Here is a 24,080-nt window from a genome sequence, read left to right as displayed (position 1 = left end):
TTACTTTACATTTGTATTTTAGTAGACTTTATACAGTACTTTATATGCATGATCAATATTGCATTGTCTCTTTTATTTCTAACCATCCATTTATTTTCTATCTCACTTATGTTGTTCAGGGACGTTGCGGTTTGTCGAAAACTGATTTGGACAAGAGGCGCTTGACACCCCGAACTGGTCACCAGTCAATTTTAGGACACATAGAGAGACGGACAACCTGCCGCACTTATATTCACGCTGTCACTGAATGGGAACTGAACACAAGCTGCCTGCACGGAAGTCAGGCGAGTTAACCGTTGATGATGTGAACATCTTTAATGACTTCATTCATTGTGACCTTTCTGTTTGTAAGACTGATTTTCATTTTTTGCTTCAAGAGCATGACAAACTAGATTTGATCTATATATGGCAAAGTGGCGCATCAATTTCCGCATTGGTATATAATTTCTACATTAATACAAAGACATTTCATTCCAAAGCTCCCATGCAGAACATCACTAGAAAAGAGAACATCCAGAGGAGATGTAAACTCAAGATGGCAGCATAACAAGTTTAATGACTCAGCAAGCTGACATGACAAGGAAGCAGTGGGGGCTCACCGCTGCTCGGCTTACGCTTGAACACTCATTGGGAATTTTGTCTTGTTTCGCAGCAGTTCAGACCATTAAATGTGTATCAAATAATGGATCTCACTTTAGAAAAAGGTCATCAAGAGCATGTTAACATCAGAACACAAAAAAAAAAATTCACGCACTGTAGATATGTTTGTTCACATAACAATAAACAAAGTGGGGGGAGCACGTCAGAACGTCTGCTTCACAATAATGCCGACGTCTGACTACACGAATGTAGCCCGATTTTGGGTTGACAGACATGTCACAGACAAACATAGTGACTCGTAGACAATTTTGAGTTGTCTCGACACATCGCAGTCCATGCAACGTGACCAAGTCAGCGATTGATCGTTTGGCGTCTGGGACGCTTCACGACCACTACCACAAAAGTCTGGCGTGTCAGGAATGTTTTACGTCCAATAGGAAGACACAAAAAATGGCCCTGAAAAAGGAACGTACAGTAGGGAGGAACTATTGGAAAGTATACAGAGCATTTCAATTTATGCTTTGTTTGCCGAACATCCAAAGGCACTAGTTGATTAGTAAATACTGCCCTATCCCCACCATCAATCCCACAAAGCTACTTCCCTGGATAGCAAATTTACCTCCTCATCGCATGTCGATTACAGTTTGCACCAATCCAAAGTCTTTCTCTGCCTGGGATTTTCAGAACGATTTTGACAAGCTAGAATTTCTCTATGTCTTCTAGTTCACGTTCTAACGGAGTGGCATAATCGCTAATTAACTTCAACAGAACACCCTCAATTTCAGATTTCTGCAGCATCACTTCATTTGAGATGCTTTTAATCTCCAGGACATTCTCAACCGAGTATTCGAGATAACCCCTACTCCATTTAACTTCCTGTCAACACCATAGTAAAATAATTTGAGCCCTGTCAAAAGCCTCGAGCCTTCCTGCCTCAACAAACCGCTTCACTTTTCCTGCCCTAGTCCTGACATTCAAAGTCGGCACTTACGGGTCTAGATTACGTTATTTCCTCTTCTCTTTCTTCCTGTGAAACAGCTTTCTACCTCTCCGTCTTCCCAAAGTCGTTGAAATTCGAATGGTGAGGAACTTGAAATGGTGGCATTTGTGTGCTGACTCCATTTAGCGCAATTTTAATTGTGATTGGTTCATTAATTAGAGATTGTGCACAATGTTTATTTTGACTTCCTTCCATTTGAGTTGTACAGTCTCTAGGTCACGTGAATGCTGGAATTTGATTTGAGATCATTTACATGGTCTTATTTAATTATTTTTTTTAATGTGGCAAAAACCTGGCATGGTGTGTTGACTTTTTATATCCACTGTGCTCAAGAACCGCTCGTTCTCTCTTGCATAAACCTATGCCAGAAATATACCTCCTTAATTGACACAGAAGTATAGATCATGTATACTTTGCTGTATTAAGTGCAAACCATACCAACAACACCCAATGCATGCATGTCCTCCATGTGTTCACAGATTACTGTTTTCAGCATGATATCAAGAACTATTTATCAACATCGATTTTTAGGTAGCAAAACACAACAATGAATATTTCTCCTACATGCCCAACTGAGCATTACTATTCCCCCCCCGCCACTTAACAGATGTCCAGACTCCAGCTTCATTCTTCAAAAAGGTCTGAACAAAGAGTGACTCCGTGACGTTGGTCAGATCATGGTGTCAACCACTCACAGAAGTATAAGGAACCACGGACATATTTTTTCGTCTCTTTAAATGAAACCCTGATCACATTGTTGTCTGACAGTGCAACAAGCAACAAAGAGCGTTTCTGGATGGCTGGGATGTATTTATGAATAAACAGCTGACAGCACACTTGCACATTATTGCATAATTGAGTCAACCAAACTACTAACCTATTTTAAATACCTACACAGTACATGTTTATATATATATATATATATATTTATATATATATATATATATATATTCATTTTCTTTTCCACCTTCTTGTTTTTTCATGCAGTGGTGATCAAGTATTTCCCTGTGACATACAGTAAATGAATAATACGGTTTGTTAGAATGTCACATCATCTTGTGTATATTTCACTTGATATGCATGATTAAAATACTCACTTTTTTCTTGCCGCTTCCAAAGATGTCAACATTTTGTTTCATGTTCCAAAACATAAAGTGCATTCAGAGATTTATTAGTCAATATTGTGCTTAGATTTTGGTGAGGTTTTACATCGACATTTCTTTCTATTGACAATGCACTTTGTGAATCGTCTGTAAAATAACTTCATTAAAATAACAAACTTAGATGTGATGGTCATTTTGTCTATTCATTTTCCTATCTTTGTTTGAGCAATGTGAATGTTTGTTTATTCTCATGTTTTATATGAGTGAGTAAAACACAAACCCATAAGAAATAGCAAGCAATACTACTTATTTGTGAAGTACACCAGGTGCAAACCCAAACCCATTTTCTGTGTATGTATGGGAAATAAAAACTATTATTATTATTATTCACATTCATATATTATTTGTAGGTGAGAGTTTTTATTATTTTTTTTGTTTGCCTGGGGAATGAGTCTTGTCACAGTTAAAAAGACACCAAGCTGACTTTGCATTTCCTTCAGTGTTCACATGTGTACCTTGTTCCTCTTTCCCATGTGTACCCCACTGTGGTGGCAACTCATAAAGCTTCAAAGACAAAAAAAAGCAAAGGGTCTGATGGTGGTTCCCCCTTCCCCCTTCAAGTTTTGAGGCAGTGTTTTTTTCTGATATAATTATAACTACACTTTGTGCAACTTTTGGGTGGGCTTTTTTTCTCTTAATATTTCAATCTGTTTATTAATTGGCTTTTTTTATTTGCTATTGTAGTGATGTGATGATAGAATTTTGTTTCATTCTTTCATTCCCTTGTTCGGGGTCTAAATGATGAACATGGAGGGAAATGACTGGCCGGGAATGGCCAAAATTGAATAGAAAGCTCAAGGTTCAGGCTACTCGACAATGCTATTATTCAACCCATTACATAGGACCTTCAAAGTAAAGTTTTGTTTTTCAATTCCAGCATTCACTCCGATTTTATGAAGTTCTTTTGGCCTCTCATTTTTTTTTTATATAACATTGACATGAACAGGGGCCTCTGTAGTTTCAGTTTTCAAGCTGTTGGAATTTAATTTTAAATTAACATAAACTCAAGTTAGCAATCTGACTCCAATTTGTGACCTTACCCAACTCTCAGTCATCCAACAATATGCGCGCTCGTTCTGCAATAGAAAGGTATCAGGAAGCCGGCATTTTCACACACGAGTGGATTTATTCCTCATACACAGATTGATCACATGTGCACCTGGGTCTCGGTCCCTCTCAATACAACTTTACACCTCTGTTGCCACCAGCAGACGTTCTCTACCTCCGAGTTGCCCAGTAACGATTCATACTATACAATATGCAAATGGCACAGCAACAAAGGCATCCTGGCATGATTCTATTGGCTATGTGTATCCTGCAGTTGACTTTAGCTTGCTCTTATTGCTCTTTCTTCCACTGAAGAATCACATGGTAGCTCCTCCTGGTTGTGCTTGAGTCATCTTGTCTCCACCCCCTCCTTGCGGTTATCACCGTCTGTTCTAAAACATTCCATTCTTGCACCACATACCCTGTTCCGCTCCACCAGTCACACGCTCAGCACTTTACAGTCTCACACTTTCATACACAGGATGCAGCAACATCTAATGAACTATGTTAAGATCAAACTCTTATATTCCTTTAAAGCCGAGAACGCTTTTCCTCCTGTATTGTACAAAAAGCCTCTCCCAGTTTAATGTGGCCCTTTCAACTCCAGGAAATCACCTCCATTTCTTTAGTCGAGTCCTCATTATTGAAAAAAGTCACACCTATCAAAATAATTGGAATACTGATTTGTAGTGTAATCTCAAAATGAACTTTCACCCGCATTTTGTCCAGATTACTGATTGAGCAATAAAGTTGAACATGAAAATATGACTTGTGTATCCACAAGATGAAACTGCTTGCAACATTGTTGTAATTTGCACCCTTGTTTTTTTTAATGTCTGTCAGGGTTTAATAATATCTAAAAGGTTAGCAGGAGCTTTATTGTGTCCCCAAAACAACAGATGGTGACCCTGAGCAGAGATGTGGACGGCACAAACTATCTACAATATCTTGAAGACGCAGATGACCTGCATACTAGTGCAACTGAATCCATTAGAGAGAAACACAAAATGAAGTGAAGGATGATTTCGAAGCCTTGACACTGACATGAATGTGCAATCTTATTGTTGTTGTGTCTTTTGACTTGTGCTATCAGGGGCCGTTGCAGAGAGTCACTCATATCATTTAAAATATGAGAATTCCAGCAACATTTCTCCTTGCTTGGCATTTCTAGCAATATCCTTTAAGTAGCAGTCAAGGACACCTGAACCTACAGGGTGATTGTGAATATGACCAAGAATCCAACACAGCTGCATGAAATCGAGTTCAATTACTATACTGCCAATGGCTGATGAATGTAAACACACTAGCTATATTTATTGTAGTAATCCACTTCATTATTTACGTTGATTTGATTATCTATTAATGACCACAGCCACTCTGTGTAGATGCTAACATGCCATTTTGTATACGTTCAAATTATGTGTTTATTGCGCAACCTCCTGGTTTTGGTAAGTGAATGACTGTGCAACTTTTCTGCGGATCTATCACGGTGGTAAATCAATGACAGCTGCTATTAATCTGCATTTTGTGTTTTTCTTTTTCTTTTTCCAAAACAGTTACTCAGCGGTTTAGTCAGACTGAGGATGAGCACATTAAAAGTGTGGGTGTATGAGGTTTTACATCATAGAGCAAGAGTGTCCCGCTTTCCAGTTAATAGTGACTGCCAGGGCGTGACTAAGTATCTCTTGGAGCACAAATTGATAAGGTGTCTGGTTGATCTGTTTGAGAAAGTGCAACACACAGGGTCCAAATAATATTTGCATTCATATGCAGTTTTGTCATTCAAAACAAAGCACTGAATGAGAACCTTTCGTTAACGTTGACCATAAACCCAATTCTGTAAACATGTCAGAGGCTTGGAAGTGCATCAAGATGTTTAAAATTACGGTTTTGTCAACTCTAATAAATGTCACATCGCACGCGGCAGTTATAAAAGAACAGACAGTAAAAAGCAAAACTGTGTGGCTTTCACTTTCCCAATAAAAACATCAGACTAATGCCTAGAGACTCCATTGGCTTTCTGATTCATCAGCCGAACACGCACTCACCCACACGCACACTTGCACGCACGCACACACGCACACGCGCACACATGCGCGTGTGAATGCGTCTGTCTGGAAATGACAGAGACGGGAAAGGAGGTCTGGGAATGCTGAGGAGGGTAGAAATGGGAAGGGGGAGTTGAAAAGTTACAACTGCAGGGCAACGTAGACCACATGCTATGAGAAGGAATGCGTGTGTCTTTGTAGGCGAGCAAAGGGATTGAAGCGAGACGGAGGTGGAGGAAAGACGCAAAGAAGGAGGGATCTCAAGTGGGCTGTAGCGAGGCTCGCTGCATGTCCGAATGAAAGGAGCTTTCTCTCTCTCGCTCCTGCTGTCTGCATGCAGGCTGTCCGTTCACCGCAGCTAGCGAGCACATGTCCCGAGAAATCCAAAACTGGCAACCGTCGTTTTTAGGACAGAAGACAACCTTTGGCTGGAGCAGCTATCGTTTCCTTTTTTGCACAGTTTGCACGTCCTCTAAGGGGCTGGATTGCATCTTTACCATGTAGCTGCATTCATAAGGATTGCTCAGCATCCAGCAAATGTTTTGCTTTGGGTAATCTGTCGTGTGACGGACCATGAGAATTGTAAACTTTTTTCAAGATTGAAGATCAAGGATTGTCTCATTTTGGGGACAGATTGAAGACTTTGGGGGCTATATCCACAAATCACCTGGGCAGACGCGCAACAGATTTCCAAAAGGAAGCGCTGGACCTGGCTCACGTGACACTCTTTTTATTTTTTTTACACTTAGTATAGCTTGTCACCTGAAAGAGCTGTCGGGCAATTTGCAATCAAGTGTGATGATGGGTCAGTGTGTTTGATGCACACGTACACGCACGCTAAACACCAGCAGCATCAATGATTGACAGTTGTCAATTGATCGAACTTAAATGTTGGCGTTAAAATATGCATCATTTCTCATGACGCCTGTTCACGTCACATTTGTGTTTTTATTTACGTCTCACGTCGTATCACACACTTAGCATTCACCATCTGTACAGACTCACCACATTATTTGCAAGTCAAACCGTACTGAACTGTATTAAAGAGAAAAAGAAAAGAAAATGACCTCACCAAAATGCACCCTGAACCAACATCAGATCCCGGGATGGGACTTCGCACCTCATCTCCTTCTGACCATGCTTCTGCTGCTCACCCAAGCGAGGTCGGGGAGCTGCCATCCTCAGTGTTTGGATTACAAGCCACCGTTCGAGTCCCAGCAGCCACTGCTCTTCTGCAAGGAGTATGCCAAATTTGGATGCTGTGATAATGAAAAAGATCATCAGTTGTCAGTCAAGTTTTATTCCATCATGGAGCACTTTGATCATTCTGGTTATGTCACCTGTGCAAGGTACATACGCAGCATCCTCTGCCAGGTAAGCGTTACATGTATTGGGAGTGCTGATTACTGAATAGATGATAGTGATTTGTTTGATGGGTCCCATGATCATATTGCAAAGGAATACCAGACATAAGACAACGCACACACTCACTTTGAAATCAGCAAATAATAAGCACATAATAGTTGTTGACCAATTTAGTCATCCATCCCTTTTATATGTTGTCCTTGCGAGGGTCGCATGTGCCTATCCCAGTCGATTTTGGTACATCCTGAACTGGTCGTTGGCCACATATTGATAACATCTAACACACTTTTTGACCAGGGAGCAATTTAGTGTCTCTGATCATTAACCATTCATGTTTTTTGAAGCTAGCAGAAAACTCACACACGCACAGGGAGAACGTGCAAAGCTCACCTAGCAATAGCGGAGATAAAAACATTTAGAAATTTTGAACCGTGAGGCAGACATGCTAACCAATTCACCGTGCATTTGCGAGTTTAAAATTTGAGAGAAAATTAATACCAATCATATTTGCCCCCAGATTTTGTTGTATAATTAACCCCCAAAATTCAGTAGAACGCCATGCTAGAAATATGGATTTTAATTGTACTTAATTGCAATCTATTCAGAACCAAAACTAATCATGTATCATCTCTCAAAGGCGCTAAATAAAATGGAATGTAACTTTTTATTGTAACACAAAGAAACATCCACCACACACTTTCATTGTTGTATTGAGTTTTTAACAGAAATACGCTGGTCTATACCTTTGAAGTGTGTTCAATCTCATTAGAGGTCTGAATGACCACATTAACATGCACGTGACTTTAAATTCAGAGAGAACGGACGTGGTCTGAACGAGTAGCACTTATAGCTATTTTTGAAAACAATGACTCACGCTGCACCAGACTGCTGCAATTTCCTCGTAGAGGACTTGCAACCCTAATAAACTGCTGTCCATTTCCGCTTCGCTACATTTCGGTCTCTTTTCTGGGCTGAGCGGCTCTATATGGAGTCTTGCTTGCACACACACGTCCCACGACTCGCTTCCTGGCACAGCAAGCCGTGAAGCTAGTCCCGCCTGCTGATTGCATAATTGAATCCTGGTTGTGCAACTCAGAACTGTAACTACGTAAGTGTGAATTAAAAGGTACCTAGCGGAGCTAAACATTGGCCCATAAACCTCGGGCAGGATTTAACAGAACATAAAACGCTCACAATGTTAAGACAATCTTGTGACTCCTAAAGTATAGGTTTTCTATCACTACGGTAATTACAGTCTACAGAGGTGCTCTCAAAGCAGCACTGCACTTCTGGAGTGAATATGAAAATAGGCAGCTCAAATCATCAGCATACTAATAGTTATATATTTCTCTTTTTTTCCCCTGATCCTCCACCCCCACATACACCCCTTATTGATGGGGGACTTAAAAGAAGGCCCACTGAGGTCAAGTTTGACCACTTCCTGGATACATTTCTTTTGATGAAAGCACTACACTGAGTGTCCTTGTTCCGAGCAACACTGTGGAAGCCTCCTGGCACTGATATCAGTGAGAGTGAGAGAGACCCCGACACACACACACACACACACAAACAAACATCCACATCCTCTTCTGGTCGGGGGACAGGATATTTTAATTTCCTCCACGAGGGATGAAGGAATCAAAGAAAAGATTATAAATGAGATAACAAATACATTACACAGGAGATAAAATGATGTTGATACAACCGAAATAGGAACTCTATTTCTAAGATTTCTTCTTGCATGTGTTTGTGTGTTTAAAATGACCAACCCTGAAATTAAAATTATTGTCGCATTTGCTGACCATAGAAGAGTTTCTACATATGTTTATGGCCATGAAAGCACTAACACTTAAAAGTGTGTAATATAGAAGTTTTTGCTTACGATCAAATGCTAAAAAACGTTGTTTGTGAAATGGATAGTTAGTTTTTTATTTATCCGTTCCGTTGGGGTGTGTAGGATTCCCAATAAAAATGCTAATATAAAATTGCCGAACACAGCGCTGCTGTGAAATTAGTTTTTCCAGCAGTGTTCATTTAAACCACCACCACTGCATCCAGCTCAGTTATATTACTCACAAAAGTCTTCGTTCACATACCACATATAATATTCACTGTTTGAAAGATGGTCAAATATGCCTGAACATCATCTGACAACAGTTTGGGAGTCACTGCACTTTTTTTATTCGTCAATAACACAAAAGTATATGGGAAATAATTAGCTTCATATAGCTTCAATTAAATAATTTCAATTAAAAAGTGCCATTCCCTCTTTCATGAGCTGAATTCACAACTCAAATTTGTAAGGTTTGGAATCAATTTGTACTGCATGTCAAATGTCAAACTGTCCAATGATTCCATTTCTGGTTCAAGTGAGATCATAAGTGCTCTTAAAAACTAATCTAAAAACATCAGTTGTAAACAGTTTCCCAAAAAAAAAAACTGCGATATGTCATGCTTAATCTAAAAAAATAAAATAAATCGTTGACGCAAACTTATTAACCTATTCCACGAATGATAAGATAAGATAAGATAAGATGTCCTTTATTAGTCCCACAATGGGGAAATTTGAGACTGATGTCATTTCAAATAAATACACTCGGACAACATACAATTTTGCTGCTCCGTGAGCTAATAAGCATGACAATGCACTTAACCGAATGCGTCATCAATCAAACTTAACAACCGAAATATGAAATATGGTCTCTTCTTGCCAAAAAAAAGGCGAGTCCAGTTCACAGCCTCCACCACACCATGATTTGAATTTTGGCTCTCCGTGTTCCTTTAGTTCACCCGTTTGGGTGTGGTTGAGCGAGTGGTTTTGACTTAATAACCGGCTGAACCTTGTCTTGGATCCATTTATACCATGCTACACTTACACACAAGCGCAAACACACGCACACGCACACGCACACACAAGCTGTTTAACCAAAGGCCTGGCTGCCTGGCTGGACTTTTGTGAGGCAGCTGCAGGGAATAAACACACGCGTCGTCTATTTATGTACAGTACGTTACCAACTTTTTATCCTGAGAGGAATCACGATATAATGTCAAATATATTCACGACTGCATTGCTTATTTATTCAGCACAAACAAAGGCAGATTACCAAAAAAGCATTGGGATTTTTCTTGCTCACATTTGGGAGTTTTTTTTTTTTTTTTTTTTGTCCGCGTTCAGTCCAGTGGAAAGAAAACATCCAAAATCAACATTTAGGTACTTCTCTGCCACAGCTGTTTGCGGTGTTCTGTTTGCATAATTTAATATAAATAGCATAATAAAGTCATTCATTCATTGTTTTTGTAGCACGAAGCCAAGTTTTCTGATGCAAACGGATGACATCACTGAGTTAGCTGAAAAACAGCTGAAAAGTGAGCGGCTGAGTCTACCACGTTGGTGAACTTATGGAATGATTTGTTTTGGTACATAGTTGAGTCATCGAGTTGAATTGAAAGCGCTGAAAAATAATACCGGTAAAAGTATTTGTAGATCCAGTTACTGTCAATGTCTGTACGGTTCCCAAACTTCATCTGCCTCTTGCAATGATTAGCGTACGGTAAAATTATTTAACAGTGCTACAATGGCAAATTTGTTGTCGAATTGCAGTGTAATTAATTAAACACACATTTCTAACCCTCTACAGGAGTGTTCCCCATATGCTGCCCACCTGTATGACGCAGAGGATGCAAACACACCCATGCGCATTTTGCCTGGACTATGCGGCAACTATTGCAATGACTACTGGAACCAGTGTAGATACACTCTGAGTCTCCTCCTGGAGGACCAGGGGAACCCGGGACAGTATGAAAATCTGACCGCCACTCTAGAGCAAGATCACAGACTCTTCTGCGAATTTCTGGAGCTAAAGGACAAACAGTACTGCTATCCTAATGTCTTGACAAATGCAGGTAAGTCTATACAAACACAAGCACAGTTAGAATCAAACTGGTATGAAACGTGGAAACTGACTGAGGACTTGCCAGGACAAGTATCTTGTCACATTCCTGGAATGTAATCACAAGCAAAACACGGCAAATTAAAAGGATTACTAGGTCTCCTAACAAAAAAAGATTATAATAATTATATTTCAGGACGGGAAAAGAAAGTATAAGTGTGTCTGGGAGGCTAGTAATCAGTCTTCACGCAGGAATATCTTGGCTATAGTTCAAAATATCTTTGTGTTATGTACACATTGTTGATAACTTGACCCTCCTCTTGTCTAACTGCAGAACTAAATGCAAACCTTGGTTTGGTTCGTGAGGACGCCGAGGGCTGCCTCGAGATATGCTTGCAAGAAGTTGCAAACGGGCTCCGGAACCCGGTGGCAATGATCCACGCTGACGACGGAACGCATCGTTTCTTTGTGGCTGAGCAGCTGGGCTACGTGTGGGTCTACCTGCCCAACGGCTCCCGGATCGATCGTCCGTTCCTCAACCTCACTCGGGCTGTCTTGACATCACCTTGGGCTGGAGACGAGAGAGGATTCCTGTGCATAGCCCTGCATCCAAGGTTGGTACTCTCACATTTTTGCACACCTTTCTAGCAATGAAAGAAAATGGACAACGGTTCGCTCTATAACAGGTGTGGGGAAACATTTTGATCGGCGGGCCACAATGGGTTCTAAAATTTGACACAGGGGCCACACCAGGAGCAGATGGATGGAGTGTTTTGGTAACCTCACCTCATCGGAGGAAAAAATATATTTACTTTTAAATGAACGTGAACAAAAGCATTACAACTATATATATATATATATATATATATATATATACCACAGTATTTAGAAAATAAAACATTAACAAGGTTTATTCATTTAATTTTTTTTTCAAGTTCAGCAAGCCGGATTAAAACGTTTAACGGGCCATATGAGGCCCCCGGCCCATAGTTTGCCCACACCTGCTCTATAACAACTTCCTCACAACTTGGGTGACTTTCAGCCAAAAATTTGCGGGAATATTTAGCCATTCATCAAGAAGAGACCGGGCTTCGATATGCAGTTCTGCACATATGAATACATGACGTAAATATATTCTCAAGTGTCTAAATTTAAGTGTGTCTTTATAACCCGTAGGTTCAGCACTGTGAGGAAAGCTTATGTTTATTACTCGGTCTCCGTCAAGAAGGAGGAGAGGATACGCATTAGCGAGTTCACACTGTCAGCATACGATGACAACCAACTTGACCACAACTCTGAGAGGTGGGGGCGACGATCCTTTATTATTTTGGGCACTATTTTACCCTGAGTGCCGATCTGAATGTGCTCAATTAAGAATCCGGCTCATGCTGATGTTTTCGCACCTTACTGTAGAACCCTCCTCGAGCTGGCAGAACCAGCATCCAATCATAACGGGGGACAGCTGTTGTTTGGCCATGACGGATATTTGTACATCTTCATTGGCGATGGTGGTCGAGCCGGGGACCCCTTTGGAAAATTTGGCAACTCGCAGAACAAGTGAGTACTATCAAATAATTTTGTCTCACACGTGCTGTAAGAGTTATATTTGTTTGTATTAGTAAAATGTTTGTTAGTAAATACAAGTAGTAAATGTGCTTCATTTGACTTGACAGCTTAATTTGTACTGTAATGTTGAATTTGATTATGCTTACGAACTATAGGTGATCCGTATTATTGCAGTTATTAACCACACCTAATAAGGGCTTGTGAAACTTGACTGTAGGCTGAGGATAGTGCTTGCGGAAGCCCACTATAAAAAGATGCACTTTAGATTTAATTGCAATTTGGCTCATTGAATTCCAAATCAATATAAGCCCAAGTTTAACGGCTCTATTTTTTTGCCCAACGCAATGCAAGCTTGATGCTAAATCTGCACGGAAGTGGGTTAGACCTTGTGTTGGTACTTTTCACAGACACGAACAAGCGGGCGCAGAATGGCCGATTCAAAAAAGGCCGTTTTGTACCATTGCGGTCATAAGCACAGGCATCTTGATTACATTCCAATGAAAGTGGCTCCTCTTATTCCGTTTAAATGCAGTGGGCTGATGGTTCGTTACATGATAGAAGAAGAAACTGATTTGCCTGGGTTCTGAGGCAGGTTGAGGTGCGTAAAGTGTGTTCATTAAGAACTGCAAGCAGACTCACATCGCCGGATCACATAAAGTTGGCTAGGGAGATCCTACATATGCATAATGAGCTGTTCCGGTAAAGCCGAGTATATTGGGGCCCTGGTCTAGACCTTGGGCTGTGTTTTGTTCCCATTTTTATCTGTCTTGAGCATCTGCTACGTCATGTGGTATGGCTCGATCCCTTTTATGCCGGAACAGTTTTTCAGTGGAGTTTTGTTTTGCATTTCTGCATATGATTAACATTTATTGACAATTGCAGTCAGACAGAACTAGCTAAGAGGGGAGAGACAGAAAAGAAAAAAAAGAGGATGAAGAGAAAATAAGTAAGGACAGGAAACTAGCTGTAAAAAACAAACAAAAAAAACAAAAAAAAACAAAGCATGAATAGTACATTGTTGCACTGGGTTAACTCGGGTTCTCTACGGGACAGTCGTGCCACATTCTGTGAGGAAAGGATGGAGGACAGGACAAGACAGAGATCCTCTTCCATTTGCATGAAAGGGAGCAACATGTACCATTATACCTCAAGTAAAGGCCACTTGGCCCAATTGCATTACATTTCACAAGGCTTTCACCAACAGCGTTGACGCGTAAAACTCATCACATCTGGAAAGCATGGATGTGTCGCAAACGTAGACGTTCCTGCGCTGAATTGTAAGGGAACGAAGGGCACCACTTCCATTGGTTGGGAAATGAACCAGCTGTGTTCACTCCCACAACGGCGCAAATCCCCATGTCTACCTGCGCGTGTGTACGAAAATAACAAAAGAACAATAACTCGACCCATGCGCACAGTTGGATTGCACTTTGCTGTAGATTTGCGTTGGGCATGTAAATATTAAATGTATTTATTCAAATGAACGCAGGCACAATTGCCTAACCTGTTTTGATAAACATTGTTACTCACCTCGAAAATTACGTAAATGACTGTTTCCTACGGGTGTTTTTATTTCCATATCTTACAGTATGTAATTTAAAAACCAATGAATACTATTAGATGTCATCATTCACTCTGATTAACCAACAGTGACTCCAGGAAAAAGCAGGAAATGTGGCTATGACTCATCTGCTCGTATTTAAAGAATAATGTTACGTAACTGTTGTATCATGGATAGCAACCGAAACCAGTACATGTCACGACTCAGTCTTGGAATTATACTAGTTTGAAATAAATCTACATATTTCCTCTTCCTGCTGCTTCATTACTAATCTCCATCTGGTGAAACCCTCAAATAAAAACCTCAATTTAGCATCTTTTTAGTGATTAAGTGTCTGCAATCTGAAACCACCTCTCCACACAGCTACAGTTTCGCTGTCTCTGAGTGGTCGCGTTGACACGCAGTTTAACTCTGTGGGGAATGAAAGAGGGTACACTTGGCCAAGTCTAATATTGACACTACACATTGCGGGCTGCCACACTTTGGTATTTGGAAGGTTGTGAGGTGGGGAGATTGGGGAGAGAGAAAAGGCTACTAGAAGTGGGTAGATGCAGTCGATTGAAGTCGATTGATTATTGAATCCAAGAAATGTGTCAGTTTGACCGGGTCGGGTTGATTGTTGCCGGGTGTTTCAATGCAATGGATGAAAAAAGTAGAAATAAAAATGCCATGAAGACACATTCTATCTTTTCTAACTCTAAAAGTAACACTACCTTCGTAGGTCAACCCTCCTTGGCAAGGTGCTACGCGTTGATATTAACGACAATGATGATGGTGCCCCATACAGCATCCCTTCAGACAACCCATTTTTGGGAGAGAAGGGCAGCCGCCCAGGTAAATATTTAACCTTCTTATACTAATTTTTATTAATTGATTGGCATTTAGACAATTGGCATGAATTTATAGCGCTCTTCATTTGTCTGTTTAAATGTCCCATTTGCAGAGATTTATGCTTATGGTGTGCGCAACATGTGGCGTTGTTCTATTGACCGAGGAGACCCGAAGACAGGCTTTGGTCGAGGCAGGATGTTTTGTGGTGATGTAGGCCAGAATAAGTATGAGGAAATAGACCTCATTGTCAAAGGTACATTGAAATCTTTTTTTTCCCTTTGTTCTCCAAATCATTGCTATTTTTATTATTAAGTGCTTACGTATATAGTTTTTAGCAAATGTATCAGTCCACCATACTCAATTAATTATTTTATTCCACAACTGCCCTACATCAACGACATTGGTCATTTTTTTTCACAGGATTTCAAAGTAATAGTGAACTTTTCTCCTTCCCCAAACTCCACTCCTCACATTTCTCCAGTGTAAAAGTGCTTTAAAATCTCATATGGAATGCTAAGATTTGCAAAACATCTTAAAATCCTAAAATTATTATCATATTATTATAAATATATTATTATAAATATTCTTTTAAAGAACATTATTATTTGTTTGTTGAAATTATGGTCATTTGCTGAACAGAAAAAAATATCTAGTGGTTGAATGTTCTGCTTGTTTAATTTCTGACTTCTAGAGAAGCTCAGCGAACGGCCACCAAACACAAAGTGAAATTGTATGTTTATATAATAGCATCAACAATACGGGCCAGTTTTTTTTTTTTTTTTATGATGAAGGAATGAAATGTCATTTATTGATGTTCCATTAACAATGTCATGTGTTTTAAGGAGGAAATTATGGATGGAGGGCAAAAGAAGGCTTCAGCTGCTTCGATCGCAGACTCTGTCGTAACTCATCGCTGGGTGAGGCGACTTTATTTCACTTTTTACGTCATTTACTTGTGCAGTGTGCCACAGCAAACCGCTTCAAACCATTGAGATGTTTTCAATTGTGCTGTATGTTCCACAGATGACATCTTGCCCATCTTTGCCTACCCCCATAAGTTGGGCAAATCAGTGACGGGAGGATACATCTACAGAGGTTGCCAGATGCCCAACTTGAATGGACTCTACATCTTCGGCGACTTCATGAGTGGGTGCGCACTCCTGCCATGCTTTCATGGAGAAACGTCTCTGCAGCCATTCAATGGAAGCCATTTTTTGTGTATTTTAATGCATAAAGTTTGTGAATTGCTTCCCAGGCGCCTGATGTCCTTGAAGGAGAATTTGGCAACAGGTGAATGGCAGTACAATGAGATCTGTATGGGAAGAGACCAGACGTGCCGGTTTCCCAAACTCATCAACAGCTACTATAAATACATCATTTCTTTTGCAGAGGACGAGGCGGGTAAGGAGCCCTTTTCTGACACCATGAGGGTTTATCGAAATCACTTTCTGGTTATTTGTGGACGATGCAAATGTAGTGTGAGTCTTCTCATGATTAATAACTGAAATAGAATTGTACTTATTCGTCAGCAACAACATGACAGGAATTGTTTTTTCTCATCAACGCACCAATCGCAACTAACAGCCAAGAGCAACATACCGGCACTTTAATATCCATTTTGAAACTGTCCCATGATGGCCAATGTAGCTGAAGCTAAAGGTCGTAACATCAAATCGAAGTTTATTTTCACTGCTCTGCTGGGCATGAAAAGTCAAATGATCTTTTGTAAACTTGAAGGACTTTTTATTCTGTATTGTCGCGATTCATTTTGATTGCTTACTGACATTTCACACGAGGTTAGCCACACAGCAACACATTTTCTGTTCCCCTGCTGCAAGTGATTTTCAATGTCGAAGCAATGGCAAGATCTAGTTTCCATCCATCCAAGCATTTTCTGCTTATCCTAATTAGGGTCACAGGTCAACTGCAGCCTAACCGAGCTGAATTTGGACAAGAGGCAGACCCTGACCTCATATAGAAAAATAACCATTTACACTTCACATTCGCCCGAGAAGCCCAAAACCAAGATTCCAACCCCCAACCTCAGAACTGTGAGGCGGAGAGGCTAACCATTTTTCCACCATGCCGCCATGTTTTTATCAAATATCTTAACAAAACACTCCCTTTCAAAGGCACTACCTCAGGTTTGGTGAAAATTGCTGCTTTTTAATTAATTAAATGTTTGGTGGTGAAACACTTCAGTTTCTATATCAACAACAACAACAGCATCTGAATGCATGTTTCAGTTTAGTTATTTTTAAATAATAGTATTATTATAATAATTGATATTTACTGTGTCATTTAAAATACAAATCATTTATCTTAAAACTCTAAGGACACAAACATTATGTAAATTTATTTTTCTGTCTTTGAATGTTTTATCTAATTATTGTCTCCCTCTTCTCTGTCCATTAAGGTGAATTATACTTTCTTGCCACGGGTTCACCCAGCGCAACAGCCAGAGCAGGAATTATCTATAAAATAGTGGATCCCTCCAGGTGAGCAATGTTACACAACTTTTGTTACACTTTCAGGACTTTGGAGTGTATTTGTTGCTGTTTTGTGTCAAGGATCAGCTGTGATGTGTGCCACCACATTTAGTGCAGTAAAACAAAACCACCCATTATTTAGTGAGCTTCATTGTCATATTTAACCACACTTAAAAAAAAAAGCCACACATGCAACAAAAGTGCCAACAATATAAAGACTTGCCATGATTGTCTTCATCCTTCTCATAGGCGAGCAGCGCCAGGTCGATGTGCCATCAAGCCCTCCCCAGTGAAGATAAAGGGAAAACTTTTTCACTTCTATCCCAAAGAAGGTAAGCTCAACATCCAACATTCACATATATATGTTTTTTTTCCAATACCATCAACTCCTTCCTAGCGTTTTCTTTTAATTGGACTGTTTTATCTAAAATTCAATTTTCATCGAGCAGTACTTTTTTATTGAGTTCCATTCCGAATGGGTCGCGGTATTTGTTCTAGGTTGAATTAGAGCTGGCCCACTTTTTAGGACCCTTCAGTTTGATGATGGTTGCAGTGGAAGGTCAAGTTAGGTACACTGCTTTCCGTGTTGCAATGTAATTCATTTAACATGTAGAATCAATGCTGGATTTCCACGGCAGGTTATATCAACGTCATATTTCTTTCCTTCATTATCATACTAAAAAAAAGAAGTGTTACATGGCCATTTCCTGATATGGTATGATGTCACTCAGAACCTTATGCAGCTAGCGCCATACAGCATCACATCTTCACACACCAAGCGAGTATAATGACCCTTAGCACATCTGAATTGCAACGTGCCGAAATGAAGTGTACAGAAATGTACTGCACATCTTGGTGAAAACGAATTAAAGACTTTAATAAACTAAGTTGTGTACTAATCATTCTATCCAAGTCTGAAATTATATTATATCAGACAATCAATGACGGTATCACCCTTAATTGTTTTTATTTTTGACAGAATTTGTAATCGATAAGAGACCGACGACCACAGCTGCGCCCACGACAACCACAAGGAAAATACCACCAACCAGAAAAACAACGAGAAAAACGACAATACTGTTACCAAGAACACAAAAACCTTGGCCCCAACCACCAACACCTGCACCGACCAGAAAATTAAAAAGGACGCCCCCTCCAACAATAAGAACAACGCCATCAACAAAGACTCGCACCATCCTGGTCAAAGCTACACCGACTGGTAGGCTTACTGGTACACCCGTCTACCAAAACAAGTCCATTGTAAGGACTAACATTCAATCCACCAGTCGAGCCGGGCACACCTGTGTCACACCGGGCATTTTTTTCTGCACCACTCTAAATGTACTATACATTTTAAGACACTAATAGCCATTTAACAGAGCTAGCTAGCTTGCTAGCTAGCTTGCTAGCTAGCTCTTCAATGTTAAAATATTAGTGGTTTGCAATTTCAACCCAGCTATTTGTCTTGCTAGCAAATGAATGAAAGGCAAATCTCAGACGCCTATTTCAGGGATTCATTTGAAAAGTAAATAATGATTTAAAATGAATAGTTTGGGGTTTTATCAAAACGATCTCACAGGTGGTGTTCGTTCTATGACATATTTATTGAACCTTTTTTTGTGCCAATTTTAATTGGCACTTTTTGTGTTTTAATAAGTTTCAGGGTAGATTTAAAATGATCATTACCCAAATGTGGCTTGACTCATATTGAATAGAATGTTAAAGATATTTGTTATAAAATAATGGAATTAACATAAATTTGACATGTTTTATATATAATTGAATGACTTCAATTTCTCTCAGTTAAACTTAATGTAGAATTACTGATTACTGATTGGTTTTAAAGTCCTTGTGAAAATAAATGTCTTCTAAAAACGACACATAGAAGTAAAGAATGCGGCTTGCAAACCTGCTCAATTTGAATTCTTAAAATTTTTTAGCAAGCATATAAAATGAGGCTTCAAAATCCAGGAAAAATGAAGCTGTTTTTTCACCTCTCAGCTGTCATCGGCGTGTCCACTGGATGCGCTGAAACCACATCGCATTCAACTGTCAAGTGTCAATCAAATGCCATTGCTATGACGCTAGCAAATTCCTGAATTCACTTTTAAGGTTCTTTAAAATATATTTAATTGCCATCTTTCTTTTCATGCCGGACAATCTCAGTCATGTAATTATTTAAACAGTAGAGATATTGCTTGAATTTTCATGATTTAATATTCTTAGCGGTGATTCGTCAGAAATATTATGGCTATGGTTGTCCTTGTCGATGTAGGTTTTGCTGTCTTTCGATTAAGATGCAGTGAGACGGCCACTTAACTGTGTGCTAATCTTTGGCTGGTACATGAGTCTCAAGCATTTTGTATACATTGTGGCTTTTTTTAAATGTTGAAATTTGCACTACTTTAATTTAAATCAGTTACATTGGCATTATTTATTTGGAATAAATATTTCTGCATCAGCCTCAGTTTGGACAATGATCCTTGTGTGTCTGCGTTTACGTGTTTCTTTCAGCTATGCTACTCTATATTGGTTCAGTGAGGTGCGATAGTAATGATCTAGCGTTTCCTTTTTTCAGTACCAGTATTAAAGTAAAGAGGGTGATTCTGTCTCTCCCTCAGGTTATCGTTCGGCTGTCTACACTGCAGCCTCCTCTCGGACTCAAAACCCAACTGCCACTTTGACAAGGAGATACATGAGACCCCCTCAACCCCACCCTTCTACCGCGTCCCGACTATTAACCTTCCCACAGCCTCCTCCGCCTCTGTCCACAAAGCATACCTACAAAGCTGTCACGACTTCACGTTATCCTGAGCATCCAAGGAGGTGGACAACACCGCGGCCACCATATTGGCGCCCGAAGCCCACATCCTCTAAGCCTCAAAGACCCCTGATAAATACCACTCAGACAAAAACACAGGAAAGGAAGCTTGGGTTAGAGGTGAAGACAGACAACATAGAGGGGCATGAAGGCAACCAAGTGAATAAGAGGCCCCGTGAAGGAGGCAGAGGTTACAGTTTCAAAAGAGTAAGAGGAAGTGGAAGGGCAGGTATTGGGTCGGTTCGTCTGGTAAGCGCAGATGGTCTGTCGGACCGAGGCCGACTTGAGATCTTTATCCGTGGGGAGTGGGGCACCGTGTGCGATGACCTTTTCACCACTAAGGCAGGTACGGTAGTGTGTCGACAGCTGGGCTTCAGGTCGGCGCTAGCTATTATGAAACGGGCCGCGCTGGGCCAGGCGGATCGCAGCGTCAGAATCTATTTGGATGACGTGGAGTGTGAAGGCAGTGAGAGATCGCTTCTTGAGTGCAAGCGATCCAGAGTTGGGAAGCACAACTGTTCACACGCAGAGGATGTGGGGGTGATCTGTGGTTAGCGTAAGTACAGAGGTGTGATCGGAGAAAAGCACTGTAGATACAGTATTCTGTACTATAGCAGTTTAAAACTGCTTTAAAGGTACCAGATGAATATTATATATGCTGTCAAAACCAATCCGCTCCCTTGAAAGATTCTTTAAAAGTAGTTCCATTCTTTACACCTTGTATTGAAGACTAGTGGGCCACGCATTTGGAATGTGGGCCTTCAGTGGAGACTGACACAGCTGAATCCACCTCTCAATAACACCACTATCACATCACAATTAGTGAAAACATTAAGCACTATACAAAAAGGCAATATAACAGCACGCGACTGTGCCGTGTACATTTTTTTCGAGCAGTTCAACAATAATTATTTATCGAATCACATGGAAAAAATATTGAAAGAAAATCCCCAAAAGCAGTTCGATTCATTTTTAAGCACCAGCTGCATATCTACCTGTTCATCAGACCACTTTACAAAAAGCAAAATTCAATCATTGGTTTACACTCAAATGTTATCTGGGATGATATTTGTATTTCATTTTACTGTATATGTCCAGCAGGTCCATCTTTTGAAGTTTTTCAGATGCTATATTGCATTGAATGTACTACGTTTTTTTTGTTGTTTTTTTTTTTTAAAAAGGGCAATGCTGGACATTCTGTATTTTGAATGTTATTTCCACTCTGAACGGAGAGTGTTTGTGATATTAATAAAGATGACTGCAAAATGTATCCCTTTATTCAAAAGCAGGATGATATTTTGCTGCCCCCTACTTGACATGGGTGTAATGTTGGAGCGGCCACCACCTACAGTGTCGTTGCCCTGGGTGTTTTTTTTGTTTTTTTAATTAATATTATTTTTAGACTACCATAGCTCAGGCTCATGACAGCATTAGGCGAAACGGATTTCCGAAGTGACACCAAGTGGAAAGAAAAATATCTTGTCACCCATTTGCAATCATGGCCTTTTCAAAACCTGCCGTGAAGGAAAAGGTTGGCGACAAGAGCAGCCAATTTCAAAGGGGGAAAAAGTGGAAAAAAGGAGACGGAATGTTTATTGTGTTGAGCACAGGGGCACCTCGACATATCTTGAATGCACGAGGAACGATTCGCCGCTCAAGGACTCAGACGTCATTACTCAACTACACATGCTGAGGATGCAAAGTATCAATGATGAGAGAGACGACCGGGTCACCAAGCTTGTTCACGTCCTGAAGAATTGTTAATATTATGAAGTGTTACTAATAAAGATTGAGAAGATTTGATTGGTTGTACTTCGTTTTTAAATGCTTCAACCCCTTTTTTTGTGGAATAATTGATGCGGCCCAAACACACCCTGATTATCTCCAACGGCGACCAAATAAATAGATTTTCAGACCTCTGTTCCCTGTAATTAAAAAAATTAATTAATTAATTAATTATGAGTAAATACATTACCTTATACTTTGTTAAATGAGAGATGGAGGAATAAAATGAAAGATTGTAGTTGAACTAAGGCACATACAGTGAGTAGAAAAAATATTTGTATATGCTTGATTCCAGTTCATAAATTAAATCTTCCAAAACTTACGTTACAGCCGAATCCCAGACATGGCAGGTCAAAATCATCACTTTTTTCTTTATTAGTGACAGGTATTAATTACTACCTGAAATGCAACGATGCAACATGTCAACGTAACATTTCAAGTGGGAATGCTGTTGGTGTTTCACGATCGCTCACGACCACTTGCATACTTTTGTTTATTCGCTTTATATCTGACCTTTACACAGACCTGCAATAAAATCATGACCACACGATGTAATGCGAAAACAAGAGCTGCTTATAAAACTCTGCTGAGCCAAATGCTCCATATAAGCATTCCCTGCTCTGTTTCACAGTACAACAGATGTTATAATACAATCCACTTGGACTCACTAAATATATTGATTACATTAAGTATATACTCCCCATGAGCCAATATGACTTGGAGAAACATCCTGCAGTCCCGGACATCAACGCACGGGAGAGCCACAACACTGCAGTCATCTGTTACTGCATCAGTGTGTATTGACCCAGATTCCTACTTGGGGATTTGTTCTGTGAATGAATATTCACAGAGATGCATGCATTTGATTTTAGAATTAATTTCCCAGCTTTTATCTTCCTTTATATGCAGGTTTAGAATGCAAGTAATGCATTGAATAATTCCAGCAGAGCGGTATTTCTATTTTTAATTTTGAAAAGCCAGATGATGGCGGAGGAAATTCTGAACCAGTCCAAATAGCTGTCCGTTTTATCATAAAATCGTCAGACCTCTGCTGGACAGCAAAAAAAAAAAAACATGCGTTTGAATCTGGTTGTTTAATTGTGAACATGTGAATTTTTGTCCACGCACATTCAGCCAATCACAGATGCAACCAAAAGGTAGGCATGTTGTATGAACTAACACGGAAATAGTGCAGCTGTTGATAGACGCACTAAACTTTTAAAGAAGAACACGAAATATATTGCGGTTATACTCAAACGTGAGTTGACCTTTGCTCACAACTCAATTACGTATATAGTCAATAAGGTTTGCATCGAGATGGCCGAATTTGTTCAGGAGCCACATTATTTTCCAATGCATTATTTATTTTTCCTTTGGCGGGAGTTGACTGGAGAGCAAACATAAACATTGTTTCATTTGATAAATTTCTCCACGTTCTGATGGAATCTGTGATCGAATACCAGCTTTTGTCTGATCGACCCCAAAAAGCCCTGATAGAATAAAGTCTAATCACGAGTCAATCATCGCTCCTGTGGATATGATTAAAACTTTGGCTAATGCTAAATCTAATCGCTATCTCGGTTCACAGTTCAACAAAGTAAAATGCACTTAACAGATACCCATTTTTCATACCTGCTCTTTTTTGGCTCCAGCTCTTAATGACAGCTAGCTGTATTGTACAGCTCTCAGTGCCCAGACTGAAATCATTATTTAGTCTATATTCTTACTCTAAATTATCTGCACAGGGCATCATGATTATTTTTGTTCTTTTTTTTTTTTTTTAATAGAATCCCCATTTGTGTGCTTTATATGTAAGTGTGTCGTGATAATGCTCAACTTTTTATTTGACCTGAGAGAGTAGAGATGGGGTGCCCATGACATGTCTGTCCTTAATGTAACATCTAGTGCCGTTTT

At 39.9% G+C, this 24,080-nt stretch overlaps 2 protein-coding genes across 4 annotated transcripts in view; both read left to right on the top strand.

Annotated features, from left to right (window-relative positions):
- The window catches only part of LOC148333649 (uncharacterized protein C14orf132), a 29,661-nt gene extending 26,776 nt beyond the window's left edge, over nt 1-2,885 (top strand). For 2 of the 3 annotated variants that reach the window (XM_088299742.1, XM_088299741.1), the window contains one exon: nt 120-2,885. The gene's annotated coding sequence lies outside the window, so the exon portion shown is untranslated. The remainder of the gene's footprint in view (nt 1-119) is intronic. The other variant, XM_088299743.1, reaches the window with a different exon arrangement.
- Nucleotides 2,886-5,948: 3,063 nt separating this feature from the next.
- Nucleotides 5,949-21,651, top strand: LOC148333648 (HHIP-like protein 1). Its single transcript, XM_088299737.1, has 14 exons — nt 5,949-7,232; nt 10,862-11,126; nt 11,448-11,727; nt 12,290-12,415; nt 12,527-12,670; nt 14,962-15,074; nt 15,184-15,324; nt 15,914-15,988; nt 16,095-16,221; nt 16,327-16,472; nt 17,488-17,569; nt 17,810-17,892; nt 18,540-18,779; nt 20,182-21,651. Exons 1-14 carry the CDS (start codon nt 6,921-6,923, stop codon nt 20,934-20,936), a joined length of 2,889 nt encoding a protein of 962 aa, XP_088155863.1. The 5' UTR covers nt 5,949-6,920; the 3' UTR covers nt 20,937-21,651.
- The last annotated feature ends 2,429 nt before the right edge of the window (nt 21,652-24,080 follow it).

The sequence above is a fragment of the Idiotropiscis lumnitzeri genome, chromosome 7 (assembly GCF_059441095.1).
Source record: "Idiotropiscis lumnitzeri isolate Australia: NSW breed Sydney's pygmy pipehorse chromosome 7, RoL_Ilum_1.0, whole genome shotgun sequence".
Classification (NCBI taxonomy): Eukaryota; Metazoa; Chordata; class Actinopteri; order Syngnathiformes; family Syngnathidae; genus Idiotropiscis; species Idiotropiscis lumnitzeri.
The sequence above is the reverse complement of the archived record's forward strand: the minus strand, read 5'-3'. Positions and strand labels throughout refer to the sequence as shown.